The sequence below is a fragment of the Chlorocebus sabaeus genome, chromosome 11 (genome assembly GCF_047675955.1).
Source record: "Chlorocebus sabaeus isolate Y175 chromosome 11, mChlSab1.0.hap1, whole genome shotgun sequence".
NCBI lineage: Eukaryota > Metazoa > Chordata > Mammalia > Primates > Cercopithecidae > Chlorocebus > Chlorocebus sabaeus.
Genome location: NC_132914.1, coordinates 21,684,050 through 21,699,209, shown reverse-complemented (window position 1 = coordinate 21,699,209; position 15,160 = coordinate 21,684,050). Strand labels below are relative to the sequence as shown.

The 15,160-nt window shown below is 34.2% G+C and overlaps 1 protein-coding gene across 1 annotated transcript in view; it reads right to left on the bottom strand.

Annotated features, from left to right (window-relative positions):
* The window catches only part of SLCO1B3 (solute carrier organic anion transporter family member 1B3), a 106,830-nt gene that overhangs the window by 26,096 nt on the left and 65,574 nt on the right, over positions 1 to 15,160 (bottom strand). Inside the window, exons 8-11 of the mRNA XM_007967858.3 lie at positions 13,374 to 13,538; positions 11,677 to 11,872; positions 10,310 to 10,475; positions 7,684 to 7,868 (exon numbers count right to left, since the gene is read on the bottom strand). Coding sequence (XP_007966049.3) covers positions 7,684 to 7,868; positions 10,310 to 10,475; positions 11,677 to 11,872; positions 13,374 to 13,538 — 712 coding nt within the window. The remainder of the gene's footprint in view (positions 1 to 7,683; positions 7,869 to 10,309; positions 10,476 to 11,676; positions 11,873 to 13,373; positions 13,539 to 15,160) is intronic.

Sequence of the window (15,160 nt, the reverse complement as noted above, 5' to 3'; positions counted from 1 at the left end):
TTCGAAACATATGCACCCAACACTAGAGCACCCCAATTCATAAAACAAACACTACTGGACCTAAGGAAAACAAAATAGATAGCAATACAATATTAGTGGGGTCTTTCAATAACCCACTGACAAGATTAGGCAGATAATGGCAGCCAAAATTCAACAGAGAAACTTTTACAATGGACATTAGACTCAATGGACCTGACAAACATTTACAGAACATTTTTCCTTACCACCTCAGAATATACATTCTTCTCATGCACACATGAAACATTTTCAAAAATTGACCATATACCATGCCTAAAGGCAATACTCAATGATTTTTTAAAAAATCAAAATAATATCAAGTTCCATTTCAGAATACAGTGTAATATACAGTGGAATAAAGATAGAAATTAGTTCCTAGAAGAATTCTCAACACTATAGAAATACAGGAAAATTAAATAATCTGTTCCTGAACAATTATTTGGTCAATGATGGAAGCAAGGCAGAATTTTTTAAAAAAAAATTGACATGACGCTGGGTGTAGTGGCTCACTTAAGGTCAGGAGTTTGAGACTAGCCTGGCTAAAATGGTGAAACCCCATCTCTACTACAAATGAAAAAAATTAGCTGGGTGTGGTGGCACATGTCTTTAATCCCAGCTGCTAAAGAGACTGAGGCAGGAAAAGTGCTTGAACCCAAGAGGTAGAGGTTGTAGTGAGCCAAGATTACACCATTTCACTCCATCCTGAGTGACAGAGTGAGATTCTGTCTCAAAAAAAACAAACAAAATTAAGAAATTGAAGTGAATGAAAATAAAGACACAACATACCAAAATCTCTGAGCTACAACAAGTCAATACCAACAGGGAAGTTTTTAGAATTAAATGCCTACAACAAAAAGATAGAAAGATATCAAATTAACAATCTAATGTCATGCCTCACAGAACTAGTAAAACAAGAATAAACTGCACCCCAAGCTAGCAGAATATAGTAAATATTAAAGAACAAATCTAACAAAAATTTGGGCAAAAAAAATTGCAAAGGATCTGTGAAATAAAAAGTTATTATTTGAAAATATAAGTAAGATAGACAGACTACTAGTAGATTAACCAAAAAAAGAAAGAAGATTCAAATAAGTACAATCAGAAATATTAATGGTGTCATTAAAACTATTACCCTGGAAATATAAAATATCATCAGAGGCTACTACGGCCATCTCTACATACACAAACCAGAAAACCTAGAGGAAACTGATAAATTCCTGGAAACATACAACTTCACAAGTCTGAACTGGGAAGAAATAGAAATCCTTAACAGACCAATAATGAGTAATTAAATTGAATTAGTAATAATAATAATAAAAAAATCTCTTTACGACAACAACAAAAATTGCAGGACCAGAGAAAATTATTGCCAGATTCTGCCAGACTAAAAAGGAAGAAATAATACCAATTCTACTAAAACTATTTCAAAAAATCAAGGGGGAAGGAATCCTCTTCAACTGATCCTATGAAGTCAGCATCATGCTGATACCAAAGGCAGGCAAGTACATGACAAATAAAAGAGAAAACCACACATCAATATTCCTGATGAACACAGATCCAAATATCCTAAAAAAAAAAAAAAAAAAAACCTCTAGAAAATAAAATTCAGCAACACATCAAAAGGTTCATCACAATGAAAAGTGGACTTTTTCCTGAAATGCAAGGATGGTTCAATATATGTGAATCAAAAAATGTGATTTACAAAATTAACAGAAATTTCTTTTTTCAAAAAGCATATGATAAAATCAATTGATGTAGAAAAAAAATTTGATAAAATCCAGCATCCCTTTATGATAAAAACACTTACCAAACTAGGCATAGAAGAAAAATACTTTAAAACAATAAAAATCACATATATGACAAACCACAGTCAATAACATATCAAACGGGGGAAAATTGTAAGCATTACTTCTAAGTATGGACCCAAGATGAGGATGCCCATTTTCACCACTCCTATTCAACATAGTATTGGAAGTCCTATCAGGAGCAATAAGGCAAGACAAAGGAATAAAAGGTCTCCAAATGGGAAAAGAAGAATTTGAATTATTCCTCTTCACTTATGACATAATCTTACACCTAGAAAACCCTAAAACTCTTCTGAAAGTCTCTTAGACTCGATAAACTACTTCAGTAAAGTTTCAGGATACAAAACCAATGTACAAAAATCAGTAGCATTTCCATACACTGATAATGATCAAGCTCAAAACCAAATCAACAACTGAATCCCATTGACAATAGATACAAAATATGGGAAAACATTTAAAATAATAGGTAAAAAAGTCTCTATGAGGAGAACTACAAAACACTGATGAAAAAAGTTATATATGGCATAAAATAATAGAAAAACATTTCATATTCATGAATTGGAATAATAAATATTGTGTAAAATGACTATCCAGCCCAAAGCAATCTACAGATTCAACACAATTTTTATTAAATTACCTATGTAAATCCTAAAATTTGTATGGAATCAAAAGAGTCTGACTAGCAAATTCATCCTAAGCAAAAAAATAAAGCTGAAGTTGCCACATTACCTGACTTCAAATTATACTACAAGTCTATAAGCCAAAATAAAATGGTATTAGTATAAAAATAGACACATAGATCAATGGAACAGAATAGAGAAACCAGAAATAAAGTCATATATCTACAACATACTGATTTTTGACAAAGTAACAAATATATATACAGTGATGAAATGGTGCTGGAAAATTGGAGAACCATATATACAGACATAAAATTGAACCCATGTCTCTTATCATATATAAAAATTAACTCAAAATGGATTAAAAATCCCAGCACTTTGGGAGGCTGAGGCAGGTGGATCACGAGGTCGGGAGATCGAGACCATCCTGGATAACAATGTGAAACCCCGTCTCCACTAAAAATGGAAAAAATTAGCCAGGCATGATGGCAGGTACCTGTAGTCCCAGCTACTCAGGAGGCTGAGGCAGGAGAATGGTGTGAACCCAGGAGGCAAAGCTTGCAGTGAGCCGAGATCGCATCACTGAACTCCAGCCTGGGCAACAGACTCCAACTCAAAAAAAAAAGATCGTTTAAAGACTTAATTGTAAGGCCTGAAACTATAAAAATCCTAGGGGAAAACCTAGGAAAAACTTTTATGGACAATGGTCTAGGCAAAGAATTTATGACTACATCCTTTAAAGGAAATGCAACAAAATAATATACCAATGGAACTTACTTAAACTACAAAATTTTTGTTCAGTAAAACAATAGTAATAATCAACAGAGTACACAGACAACCCACAGAATGGGAGAAAATATTTACAAACAATGCACCTGAAAAAGGGTTAATATCCAGAATCTACCAGGAACTGAAACAACTCAATGAAAAAAAAAAGAAAAAAAACCTCATTAAAAAGTGGGTAAAGGATATGAATAGACATTTTTCAAAAGAAGACATACAAATGGCCAATAAATATATAAAAATGCCCAACATCATTAATCATCAGAGAAATGAAAATTAAAACCATAATGAGATATCATCTTATACTCATCAGGATAGCTATTAATACAAAGTCGAAAGTCAAGAGATGTTGGTGAAGATGAGAAGAAAAGTGAATGCTTATACACTGTTGGTGGGAATGTTAATTAGCACAACCTCTATGGAAAACAGTACAGAGATTTCCTGATGACCCAAAAATTGAACTACCATTTAATCCAGCAATCCCACCACAGGGTGTCTACCTAAAGACAAAGAAATCATTTTATTAAAAAGACACCTCCTGACTTGTATGCTTATCACAGCACTAGTGAGAAAGCAAAGTCATGGAATCACTAATCACTAAATTTCCATTCACTGATAATACAATTAGATTAAAACATTGGTATATATGTATACACTATGGGATACTAGTGAGCAATAAAAAAATGAAATCATGTCTTTTTATAGCAATGTGGATAGAAATGGATGCCATTATCCTGAGTGAAATGAATCAGAAACAGAAAGTAAAAAGTACGTGTACTTACTTAGATGTGGGAGCTAAACAATGGGCACACAAGGATGTACAGAGTGGAATAACAGACACTGGAGACTTTAAAGTGTGGGAGGTTGGAAGGGAGTGGGAGAGAAGAAATACTACCTACTGAATATAAAGTACACTATTCAGGTGATGGGAATATTAAACCCCAGACTTTACCACTGCCTCATATAATCCATGTTTCACAACTGTATTTGTATCTCTAAATCCATAAAAATGAAAAAATTTAAAACAACCAAAACAAACTTTTTGTTTCACCTCCCATCTTCATGCACTAGTTTTGTTTAGGTTAACAGTGATGAGCATATAATGAAATCCAATGGTCACTTTCTAGTCCCTAACGCCTATGAACTCTCAGCAGGCCTTGACATAGTTTCTTTATTCATTACTTCTTCATATATTCTTCACTGTGCTTCAAGGACATGATCCTTTCCCAGTTTTCCTCATAACTCATGGGACCTCCTCAGTTTCCTTCAGTGTCTTCTCCTTCTATGATTAATCTCTAAAGTTAGAGTGCCTGTTGCTGTTCCTAGGATGTAGTTTCTATCTGTACCCAGGCCCTAGAACATCTCAATACACCACTGAATTTAAATAGCATCTGTTTATGTTGCAAACTCTAAGATTTGTGTCTATGGCTTTAATGATTTTCCTAAATGGTAGATTCTACATATTCATTGTTGGTAGATACCTAACAGGCAGCTCAGTTTTACAGGGATATAAGAAATCTTGCTTTTATACTTCCTGCAAACTACCCTTCCTTTGTATTTCCCCTTTTGTTCAATGGTATCACCATCTTTCCAGAGCTCAAGCCAGAACCTTGGGATCGTCCTTAAATTATCTTTCTCACATGCCACATTCAATCAACAAGCAAATCATATTGGCTTTGCCTTAGAAAATGAAACAAAACAAAGAATGAAGCACAAATATCTTCCCACTTCCTTTATCATAACCATGCTCAATAATACCTCATCGTGAAGAATGATCATAGCCTTCTGTTTTCCCTGATTTCATTCTTGTCTTCCAAAAACACATGCCATGCACAGTCAGAGTGATCTTCTCATTAGGTAAGCCATAAGCATTAGGTAACACTAATGCTTAAACCCTCTGGGGCTTCTGAACACGCTTAGAATAAGCTCCAAAGCCTTTCCTCTGAACAATATAATCTGGATCACGCTAGCTCTGTCATTGTACTTCATACCTCTCTCTTCCTCACACACTTTTTTTCTAACCTTGTATGTATCAACTATGTGCCACACAAGGGCCTTTGTCTTTGCTCTACTTTGCCTAGCTTGTTCCTTTCCTGTCCTCATTTAGCATGGCGTGTAGCTTCTCTCTTCATGTCTTCATTTAGGTCTCTTGTCATATAACTTTCAATGCACAATATCTGAACTAGTGTCTCTTACCTATCCCCACTTTTTCTGTCTTCTGACTCTGATTTATTTTTCTTTCTAGTGCTTCACATTTACCCTGGTTTACATATTTACTTGCTTATTTGTTTATTAGTTCTTCTATATACATTCACTCTCCATTCCCTATCCCCACTGGATGCTAATGAAGTTTTATCATTTTCATTCACATTTGCATCCTCAGTGCATGGATCTGTGGCTGATACACATAATGAATATGTACTGGATGAGTAAATGTTTACACTCCTGCTTAGTCTAGTTTTAGCAATAGCCTTACGATGCAAGCATTAGAAAATCATTAATAAAATGAAGTTTATATTTTCATTCTCTAGCCAACTTTAGAAAACTTTTCTTAAAAAAAATAAATAAATACAAAGGAAATCAAAGGCTGGTGAGAAATTAATAAATGCTTTGATAAGTGGTAATGTTAATTTAATCACTTTTTAATCGTATAAAACATAACTACATTCAAGGATGGAACGATGTTTTTAAAACTCCTTTTCTCATGAAAAGGTTTCAATTAAGAAGCTAAAACATGCTGAGATGTAAACTAGTATGAAATTTTGAGGTGAATTTTTTTAAGTTAATAAATTTGTAATTTGGAAATATAGAAGGCTTCTTCTGAATAGACATTTTATATTAAGATGAAACTATACTTGTGGAATATTTACTGTACGGAATTTAATAAAATTTGCAGGCAGGGTGAAAATTTAACAACTGTAAACTTACTTAGTTTACAGGTTTATATTCATGTCAACAAAAGTTAAAACACATTGTTGGTTGCTTTTTTTTTTTTTTTTTTTGAGACAGAGTCTGGCTCTGTGGCCCAGGTTGGAGTGCAGTGGCCGTGATCTCGGCTCACTGCAAGCTCCGCCTCCCAGGTTCTCGCCATTCTCCTGCCTCAGCCTCCTGAGTAGCTGGGACTACAGGCGCCCGCCACCGCGCCCGGCTAATTTTTTGCATTTTTTAGTAGAGACGGGGTTTCACCGTGTTAGCCAGGATGGTCTCGATCTCCTGACCTCATGATCCACCTGCCTCAGCCTCCCAAAGTGCTGGGATTACAGGCGTGAGTCATCGTGCCCGGCCTACTTTTTTTTTTCTACCATGTCGTGCTGTTGACTAGTCGTGAACTTATGATCAACTAGTAGGTTTTAAAAGTACAATTAAATGTTACCCCAGGTCACTCTACTTATCATGTATATTTTAAAGATCTACATGCATGTCTTTACATGTTTCCAGTTTTAGGTGATTGAGTGCTTATCCTGGCCAGTAGGGCACACATATCTGCTTCCTGGCTAACTCTCCAAACATCATCTGCCATACCTCTCTCACTCAGTGTGTTCCTGTAAACTGGCTTCTCTTCATTCCTCAAAAATTCTAGCTCTTTCCTGCCTTAAGGAAACAAGACCTAGACCCTCTCCCTGAAAGCCCTTCATTTGGCTTTTTCTTTACCTCCTTAGATATAATGTCACTTCTTTTGAGATGTACTCTGTGAATCTTTCCCATCACATCCCCTTACTTTAATCCTAAATTTAATGTCTCTTTTTATTTCTTTAATTCGAAGTCTTTTCCCTTATTAAGACAAAGAGCAATGTGTAATTATGTGTCTATTTTTATACTTATTTGTCTCACATCAGTCTTGTCATTTTCTAAGCTGTGAAACAACAGGTACCTTATTGGTTTTACTCACTAAGAAATATTCTTCATCATATCCTGTCTAAAAAACTGTCTAATAAGTGAAAAAAAGAATGACTTATTTACACATATTTTTCTTATGTCTACAAGGGTATTGTGAGATAGCAGGTCAACAGCCATGCTGTGGGTGAATTGAAAGCATTAGAATTTCATTACAAATTGAAGTTTATATTTATATCTGGTTGCTAAATGTTTTCTTCAATGAAATCAACAGATGATTTACTCTAACTGGCTCATTAGGATGCAACGCAACTCAAAATTAAAAGTTCTTTTACAATCACACAAAGATTCTTCTACTATCGAGGCAATTGTCAATCAGTGTGTGCCTTAAGATTTTTATTAAGAGAAGAAAGTATAGAGCCTAGATTTGACAATGGAAGTATTGAAAACAAAAATTATTAATGATGGCATTGAAAGATCAAAATAATTCTAAGAAAATGCATTCTCAAAGAATTAAAAATTGACCAAATATGAATTTGAGTGCAAAATATGTAAAAATATGCCTATCATTAGGTGTGTTTTAGTCTAACATACGTGACAATGTTTCAAAGCGACATACTTACTTCACAATCAGCAAGATACATACGGTACCTCCTGTTGCAGAGAACAAAGAGTTTATGACTTGAATTGCAACATAGATGTAAAATTTCCTTGTACAAGCATCATCTCTTGGGCATTCACCCAAGTGCGCTGAGTAATTTCTGTTCCGGAGACCAGTTACTTCCACACAACTACAGTTATAAAACACCTAAAAATATTTTTTGGAATATTACCAAATACATTCGCCAAATACAACAGGGCTATGAATACATTCCATTATATTTAAGGAAGTCTCAAACTAAAATATTTACAGTTTAAAAAATGTTATAAAAATATAGTTGCTTAATACTGAAGGCAAAATAGCTTCCTGAATTTAGGAAGTTAAGAAATTAGTGTATGAAATTCTGTATATAATTTTTTCATTAATATACATTATTTAAAATATTTCTCTTCCACCCATATTCACTTTCTAAAATACACATTCTTACTCTCTTTGACAGGTTCTAAGTATTAGTGACTTAGAACTAATTAATGACTTAGAACTTTGGTAGTTCTGAGAAAGAACTACCAAAGAATCCAGAAAATATAGCAGTTTGAAAAGGGACAAAATCTAGCCACTCATGAAAATGGGACAGAGTGCAGGGGAAACAGAGCCAGGCACAGGTGCCAGAATTCTACTTAAGAAGGGAAAAGCAACATTCAAGACCATAATGACAGGTAATAAAATATATTATATTATTACTAGAAAGATTTAACACAAAAGAATGTCCTGGCTAATGGTTAGCGTATAGAAGAGGAATATTAGGAACAAGTGATTTTAGAGATTTCATCAGGTAGGCAGTGTATGTTGTTAGGTGGCTTTAATAAATTCTGCTCTGATTCTACATGAAAGATTTAAGTTCATCTTGAACCTACTACTGCTAGACTATTTACTGAAGGGGAACTTGTAAAAGAATTGACCAGGTGCAGTCACTCACACCTGTAATCCCAGCACTTTGGGAGGCCAAGGTAGGCGGATCATGAGGTCAGGAGTTAGAGACCAGTCTGGTCAACATGGTGAAACCCCGTCTCTACTAAAGATACAAAAAAATTAGCCAGGTGTGGTGGTGCACACCTGTAATCCCAGCTACTTGGGAGGCTCAGGCAGGAGAATCACTTGAACTCAGGAGGTGGAGGTTGCAGTGAGCCGAGACCGTGCCATTGCACTCCAGCCTGGATGACAAGGCAAGACTCCATCTCAAAAAAAAAAAAGGAAAGAAAAAGAAAAAGAAAAAAAGAATTTAAATCCATACTTGTATGGTTCAAGAAAGATTCCTTTTTTCCTTTTTTTTTTTCAATAGGAATAATATGGAGGAATCTTTTATGGAGCAAGCACATTGGCCAATGAAACCAAACTTTGATACAGAGAGCATTATTTTAACAATTTTACTGAGGATTTAGTAAAGGAACTTTGCAGTAGCCCCCCCATGGTATAGCCATTGCCACTATTAAGATGATGTCTCCACGTAGACAGAGCTCTCTTTAGGATACTAACATCATGTATCTTTCAGGTCTTCACTACTGGACAATGTGCGACCAGGGATTAAATGGGGCACCCTTACTGAAAGGTACTATAACTGATGAATATGAGATGTGAGCTTTTAAGTATAGTCTTTGGGCCACATATGTGCAAGTTTATTAAAGTTGTAGCCTATCTTCAAGGAAACTAGGATGCTTTATTCTTCAAATTTCTCCATGTCATTTAATTGGTAGGACATTGGGCAAGGGAAAGATAGAAAATGTTTAGATTTGAAGCATGGAAGAGTGTGGTAGAGAGTTATAATCACAGCTGACTATATTGCTAATGTTGGTAATAGGGAAAGGGCCTGAAAAACAGTTATGCAACTTTGTGAGATGTTGAATTGATTGTAGGTATGGGGAACAGCATACCTAATTTCCAATCATTGGGAGTTACCTAGGATATTGGGAAAAATCCATGTGTCACATGGAAAAAAAAAAAACAAAGAAAGAAAGAAATGGAATTTCCAACGGATATGTTGGCAATCAATGAGCAGGATACTAAATTAAACTGAGTAAAAGAAGTGCCAGCTTTGGGAACATCAAAATAGGAAATCAAGAATAGGGAATTCGAGTAAACATGAAGCCTTGATGAATTTCTTAGAAAGTCCAAGGCCACAGTGAGTCCCTAGCTAAACTTATCAGGATTTGTATATATTAAAATGCAAATACATCGTTGTCCTCATAAAGCGGGTAATGCAGACAACTGGCTAATTCTGAACTTTCCCCTAACTTCCAAAGGGTAAAGTAATTCCAAATTAATAATAATCATGTGCTTTAGTCAAATGAGAGACTTCTTAGATACCCTAAATGCATTCAAATTCTAGCAGGTCATATTCTTAAAATCTCAAGAAAAAAAAGTGGGTAATCTCTAATTAGAAATCAAGTAACAGAGAAGTCTGATTGTGTCCTAAACAGAGTTTTATATGAAGCTTTGTTTATAATTCACAGCTATCATGAGGACGGATAACACTGGAATCTTTTTCTTTTATCTTTTTATTGGTGACCTTAGTTACAGGAAGATTTGATAAGTAATTATTAAATCTGTGATTTTGATTAAGGAGAGGAGAAAAAGCAAAAACTAATACTCACTGTAGACTTCTTAATACCACTTAAGGATTTGCATCCTGCTAGACAAGGTGACAGGTAAGTTATTCCATTGTTCCCACAGACTGGTTCCCATTGACTTTCATCACAATTGCACTCTGAGTTGCAATAAGAAAGTGGTACATCTATATGAGATGCCACTGAATTTTTTCTGAAAATATATGATAGAAATATATCAAAAAAAGAGAAAGAGGAAGTAGAGAAGGAGGAGAAGAGAGAGACAAGGGGATAAGGAGAGGGGAAATAGAGGAGGAGGAAGAGAAGGGGAAAAGAAGAGAAATAAGAGAAGGGGTTTTCCTTTAATTAGAGAAATCTGATTTGCTGACGTCAAAATGGCAATTTTTGTAATGCTTATTGACTTTTAACTCTCCTTCTTTACCAAGACATGACTTATGACCTAGAAAAAGTAAAACTTAAAAAAGAAATAAAAGAGGTTAGATAAGACTTAGACAAGAGGTCTTTATCATTCTTTCAAAGTAACTTTACATTAGATAAGTAACTTCATTTTTCTGAGATTCACTTTCTCTTCGGGGAGGTAATGGCATTAGATTGACATTCCTCTCAGCTCACTGTAAAATTCTCTGAATCTACACGTTAGTTAACATCGTTGAATTTTGCAATCTGTATTTTAACTACATAAAAAATGAATTCGATGTGGTTAAAGCTGAACCTCTGAGGAATAAATAGAATCAGTTGAAAAAGGATAAAAAAAATCTCTGTATATTTTTTGAATAAAACTATAATATTGTTTATACTGATTTACTTTATAATATAGTTAAAAATTACAAGATATAATTTTATATTTTGACTAAAATTATAAAATATGTTATTTGTATAATGTTTAAGCTTAAAGATTTCAAGTTGTCTTGTAAAGATATGATAATTATTTAGGATTTATGAAATATCTTCAAATGAGTATATAATTTAAATTAAGAAAAATAAGTAAATTGTTAATTTAGAAAATACATTATGAATAATTTTATTTAATGACATCTGATACCTCTAATATCTCAAATTTGTGTCTTAATCTTAACATTGCTAGCCATATAATGTGTGTATTTCTCTAAATCTTACTTTTACATCTATAAAACTGGGGTAAAAGTGTCCACCACTCATTTTAATTACCCATAAATTATAGGTGTTATTATTTCAACCTATGTAGCTTTTCCTTAAGGAATAAAACAAATTTTTATCGTCTTAAGAAATGGACATTTTAAGAATTTGAAAATTGAAATTTCTCTCAATTAAAATAAAGTTTAATTACAATTGTTTTCTACCCTATTTTACTTGCACATAATCTTTTAATTCAATGGTTAATATATCACACAATTTATATAGCAATATATACAAACCCATCATAGGTCAAGGTTAGGCCGGCAACTGATTTGCTTTCACAGATTAGAGGGAAATAAATAAGTTGAAACAAGAAGGATATTATCGAAGTAAGAAGTGAAAATTTGGCAATTCCAACTAAAGACAATTTGAATTTTTTAATGATATATCCTCCTAAAAACATTCCAGTTGCAATCGTAGGAATGGTTATGACTCCTAGAAATAAAAGAAGAGAAAAAAGCTATAATTATATGAATATGGTTTTTCTGATATGTCTTTATTTATAGAATACAATGTATATCAACCAAATTCACCCTTTCTTATTTCTTTAAGAGAAGGGTGGCGAACCCGGAAGGCGGAGTTTGCAGTGAGCTGCGATCCCGCCATTGCACTCCAGCCCGGGCGACAGAGCGAGACTCCATCTCCCAAAAAATAAAAAAGAGAAGGGTGGCACACTAGGGTGGAGGTAAGGGACAAGTATACCATATGAGAGACAAAAATAATTTATTTTGGCCAATTATGAGGGCTTGGCTTCCTCACAAGCAAAAGGCAGTGGCTAAGAATATTTATGTGTCTAAAACGGTTATTTCTATGAGGAGCTTTCTTTTTTTTCTTTTTTTTTTTTGGCAATCAACAACAACAAACAAAATCTTTCTTCCTCTGAGATTTCTATCCTACCACCTAAAATCCTTTACATCTCTCAAAACAGAGTTTCAATCCTCAATAACTCACTCCAATTTTGCCCAAGGCTTTAGAATTAAATTCTTGAACTAATCTCTTTATTATTCATAAAACACATATATACCCTGATATGATAAAAAATGTCTACATACAGGATTAAAAATGATTGATCCCTCTTACAACTTTTCCATTTCACGGTCTTGTAAGTGTTATTACAGGTGAAGATTCCTCTAACAAAAAATTCAAGCCAGGTTATTGCGAGTCAAAACTTAATCTTTCAGTTTAAACCTGTCAGTTCAACAGGGAGATCATCCAGAAGCCTGTTCCAATGCTTCAGTATACAGATTTTCTAATTATTACTTTCCTATGTACATATGACCGAGATACCTACCATTTGATACATTGTTTAACTCATCAAATATTTATCAAATTTCTACAAGATTTCTACAATACTGGAGTTGTGGGAAAAGTGATATAAGATAAACTTTCCTTAAGGAGAAGGTCTCAATATGACTTTGAAAATAGGTATTGTAGCAAAAAACAAACAAACAAACAAAAAAAAACAAAAAAACCCTCTCTAAAATACGATATTTGTTTTGAATCATGCATATTTTGTAATGTATTTATATTGATTCTCCTTCTGAAAACATTAATATGATGTGTTTTGTAAGTAGCTGAGGCCTTATTTCAGTCCATGAATTATAGGATTATAATGGTTATATTATAAAAGGGTTTGTCTTAGGATCTTAGTACTATAAGATCCAATTATGCAGATACCACATCTAAATGTTTTATTCACAAGCAATTTTTTTCTTTAGAATTTCACCTATAGAATTAAATTCAGCTAACATGAGATGCAACCTCAAATGCAGAACAACGACAATATCACAAGATGGAGAAATTTTGTAAAGTTTGAGAGATGATAAGATTATATTTAGTAAAATATAAAATCACCTTCATAATAAAATGCGACTTGGAACACAAGTACTCAGGAGTGTTTCATTTATCAAGCAAACAGGTAAAAAATATGTCTTACCCAACAAAAAGTTAGCCTGAGATGCAGACTGACCATACTGTTGCTCCATATATTTAAAGATGTAAGTAAAAGAACCAATAAAGCTGCTTATTTGTAACAATGTCAAAAGCACGAACATAACATACAGGGGATTGGTAAGGAGGCTTTTCAAAGACTGGAAAAAACCTATAGAGTTATAAAAATAAGATATTTCAATAATAAAATATATACTAATATCTGAATTTTATCAACATAAGTTACATAAGACTTAAAGTTACAAAAGACATAACACAGAGACAGTACCCTGCAATCCTACTGTCAAGTTTTTAATATATTCCTTCAGTATTTTCCATATGTATATTATTATTTATTTCTTTCCTTCATTTTAACCTCAAATAGGATGATACATAAATGGTATTTTTTATCTTGCTTTGTTCACTTAATATTTGGTTATCTTTGGCACTTTACCATACTATTTGATATAGACTAATTCACCTATTGATTTATTCAACAAATGTTTGGTTTTCAATTGGGTACCAGGCAATATGCTTAGTGTCCAAGAAACAAAAAAAAAGTGAATCAGAAATGTGATGTTCACCAGGTGCAGTGGCTCACACCTGTAATCCGAGTACTTTGGGAGGCTGAGGCATGCAGATCGCCTGAGCCCAGGGGTTACAGACCAGACTGGGCAACATGATGAAATCCCCTCTCTACAGAAAATACACAAATTAACTGAGCATGGTGGGGCATGCATGTAGTCCCAGTTACTTGGGGGGCTGAGGTGGGAGGATCGTGTGAGACAGGGAGGTTGAGGCTGCAGTGAGCCATATTCATACCACTACACTCCATCCTGAGAGACAGGGACAGACCCTGTCACAAAAAAAAAGGAAGGAAAGAAGGAAGGAAGGAAGGAAGAAAGGAAGGAAGGAAGGAAGGAAGGAAGGGAGGGAGGGAGGGGGGAAGGAGGGAGGGAAGGGGGGGGAGGGAGGAAGAGAAATGTGATGTCCTTTATTTATTAGCATTTAACATAATTATATTAAAACTGTAATTGTTAAAAATAAATTTAAATTAAAGATAGTATAATCTAAGACACAGAAATAAGAGCACTAACATTAAAAAATTTTACAGAAAACATTAGTATGAGGGCTCAGACCTCTTTTTCCCTGGTATATAGCTTGTGTACCATCAAATACTGCCTCAGTATATCTGGCAGTATTATAAATTCCTTATAGTAAGATGCAAGAAGGTGAGGCAGGGGATAACGATGTTGATCTCAAGTGACATTACGACAGTAATAGTACAACAACCTATGCCTACAAGTAGGTGCAGTAACAAACTTCTAACTTCTGTCCATGGCAGAAATTATGTGATCTGGGTCTGTGATTGCCAACTCAATCAGCCACAATATGAGATAAAAGTGGAAGGAACTATTTAGAACAACAGGAAGTTTCAGAATACAGCAAGAAAGTCTGAGATATGGTTACTGAGAGATGGATGATATGGGCTTTGAAAGATCTTGCTCTCCATAGACCTTTAAAGATTTTCATTAGATATGGACAGTACTTTCAAACGGTAACAAATAAATACTTTGTTTCCTCTGATTATAATAATAAGGAAAGACAGGGAAATGGCACAGAACAGAAAAGAGTTAAGAAAATGTATAGCAGGAATAAAAAATATTTAAAGTTGTTAAAACAAAGCGCCAAACTTCCCTCCTTAGGTCTCCCCAGTGAGGAAGAATCACCACCGATTTGTGAGGCATTCTAAGAGAGTTGTGACCTTTGCTCAAAATAAATGGAACATGTGGA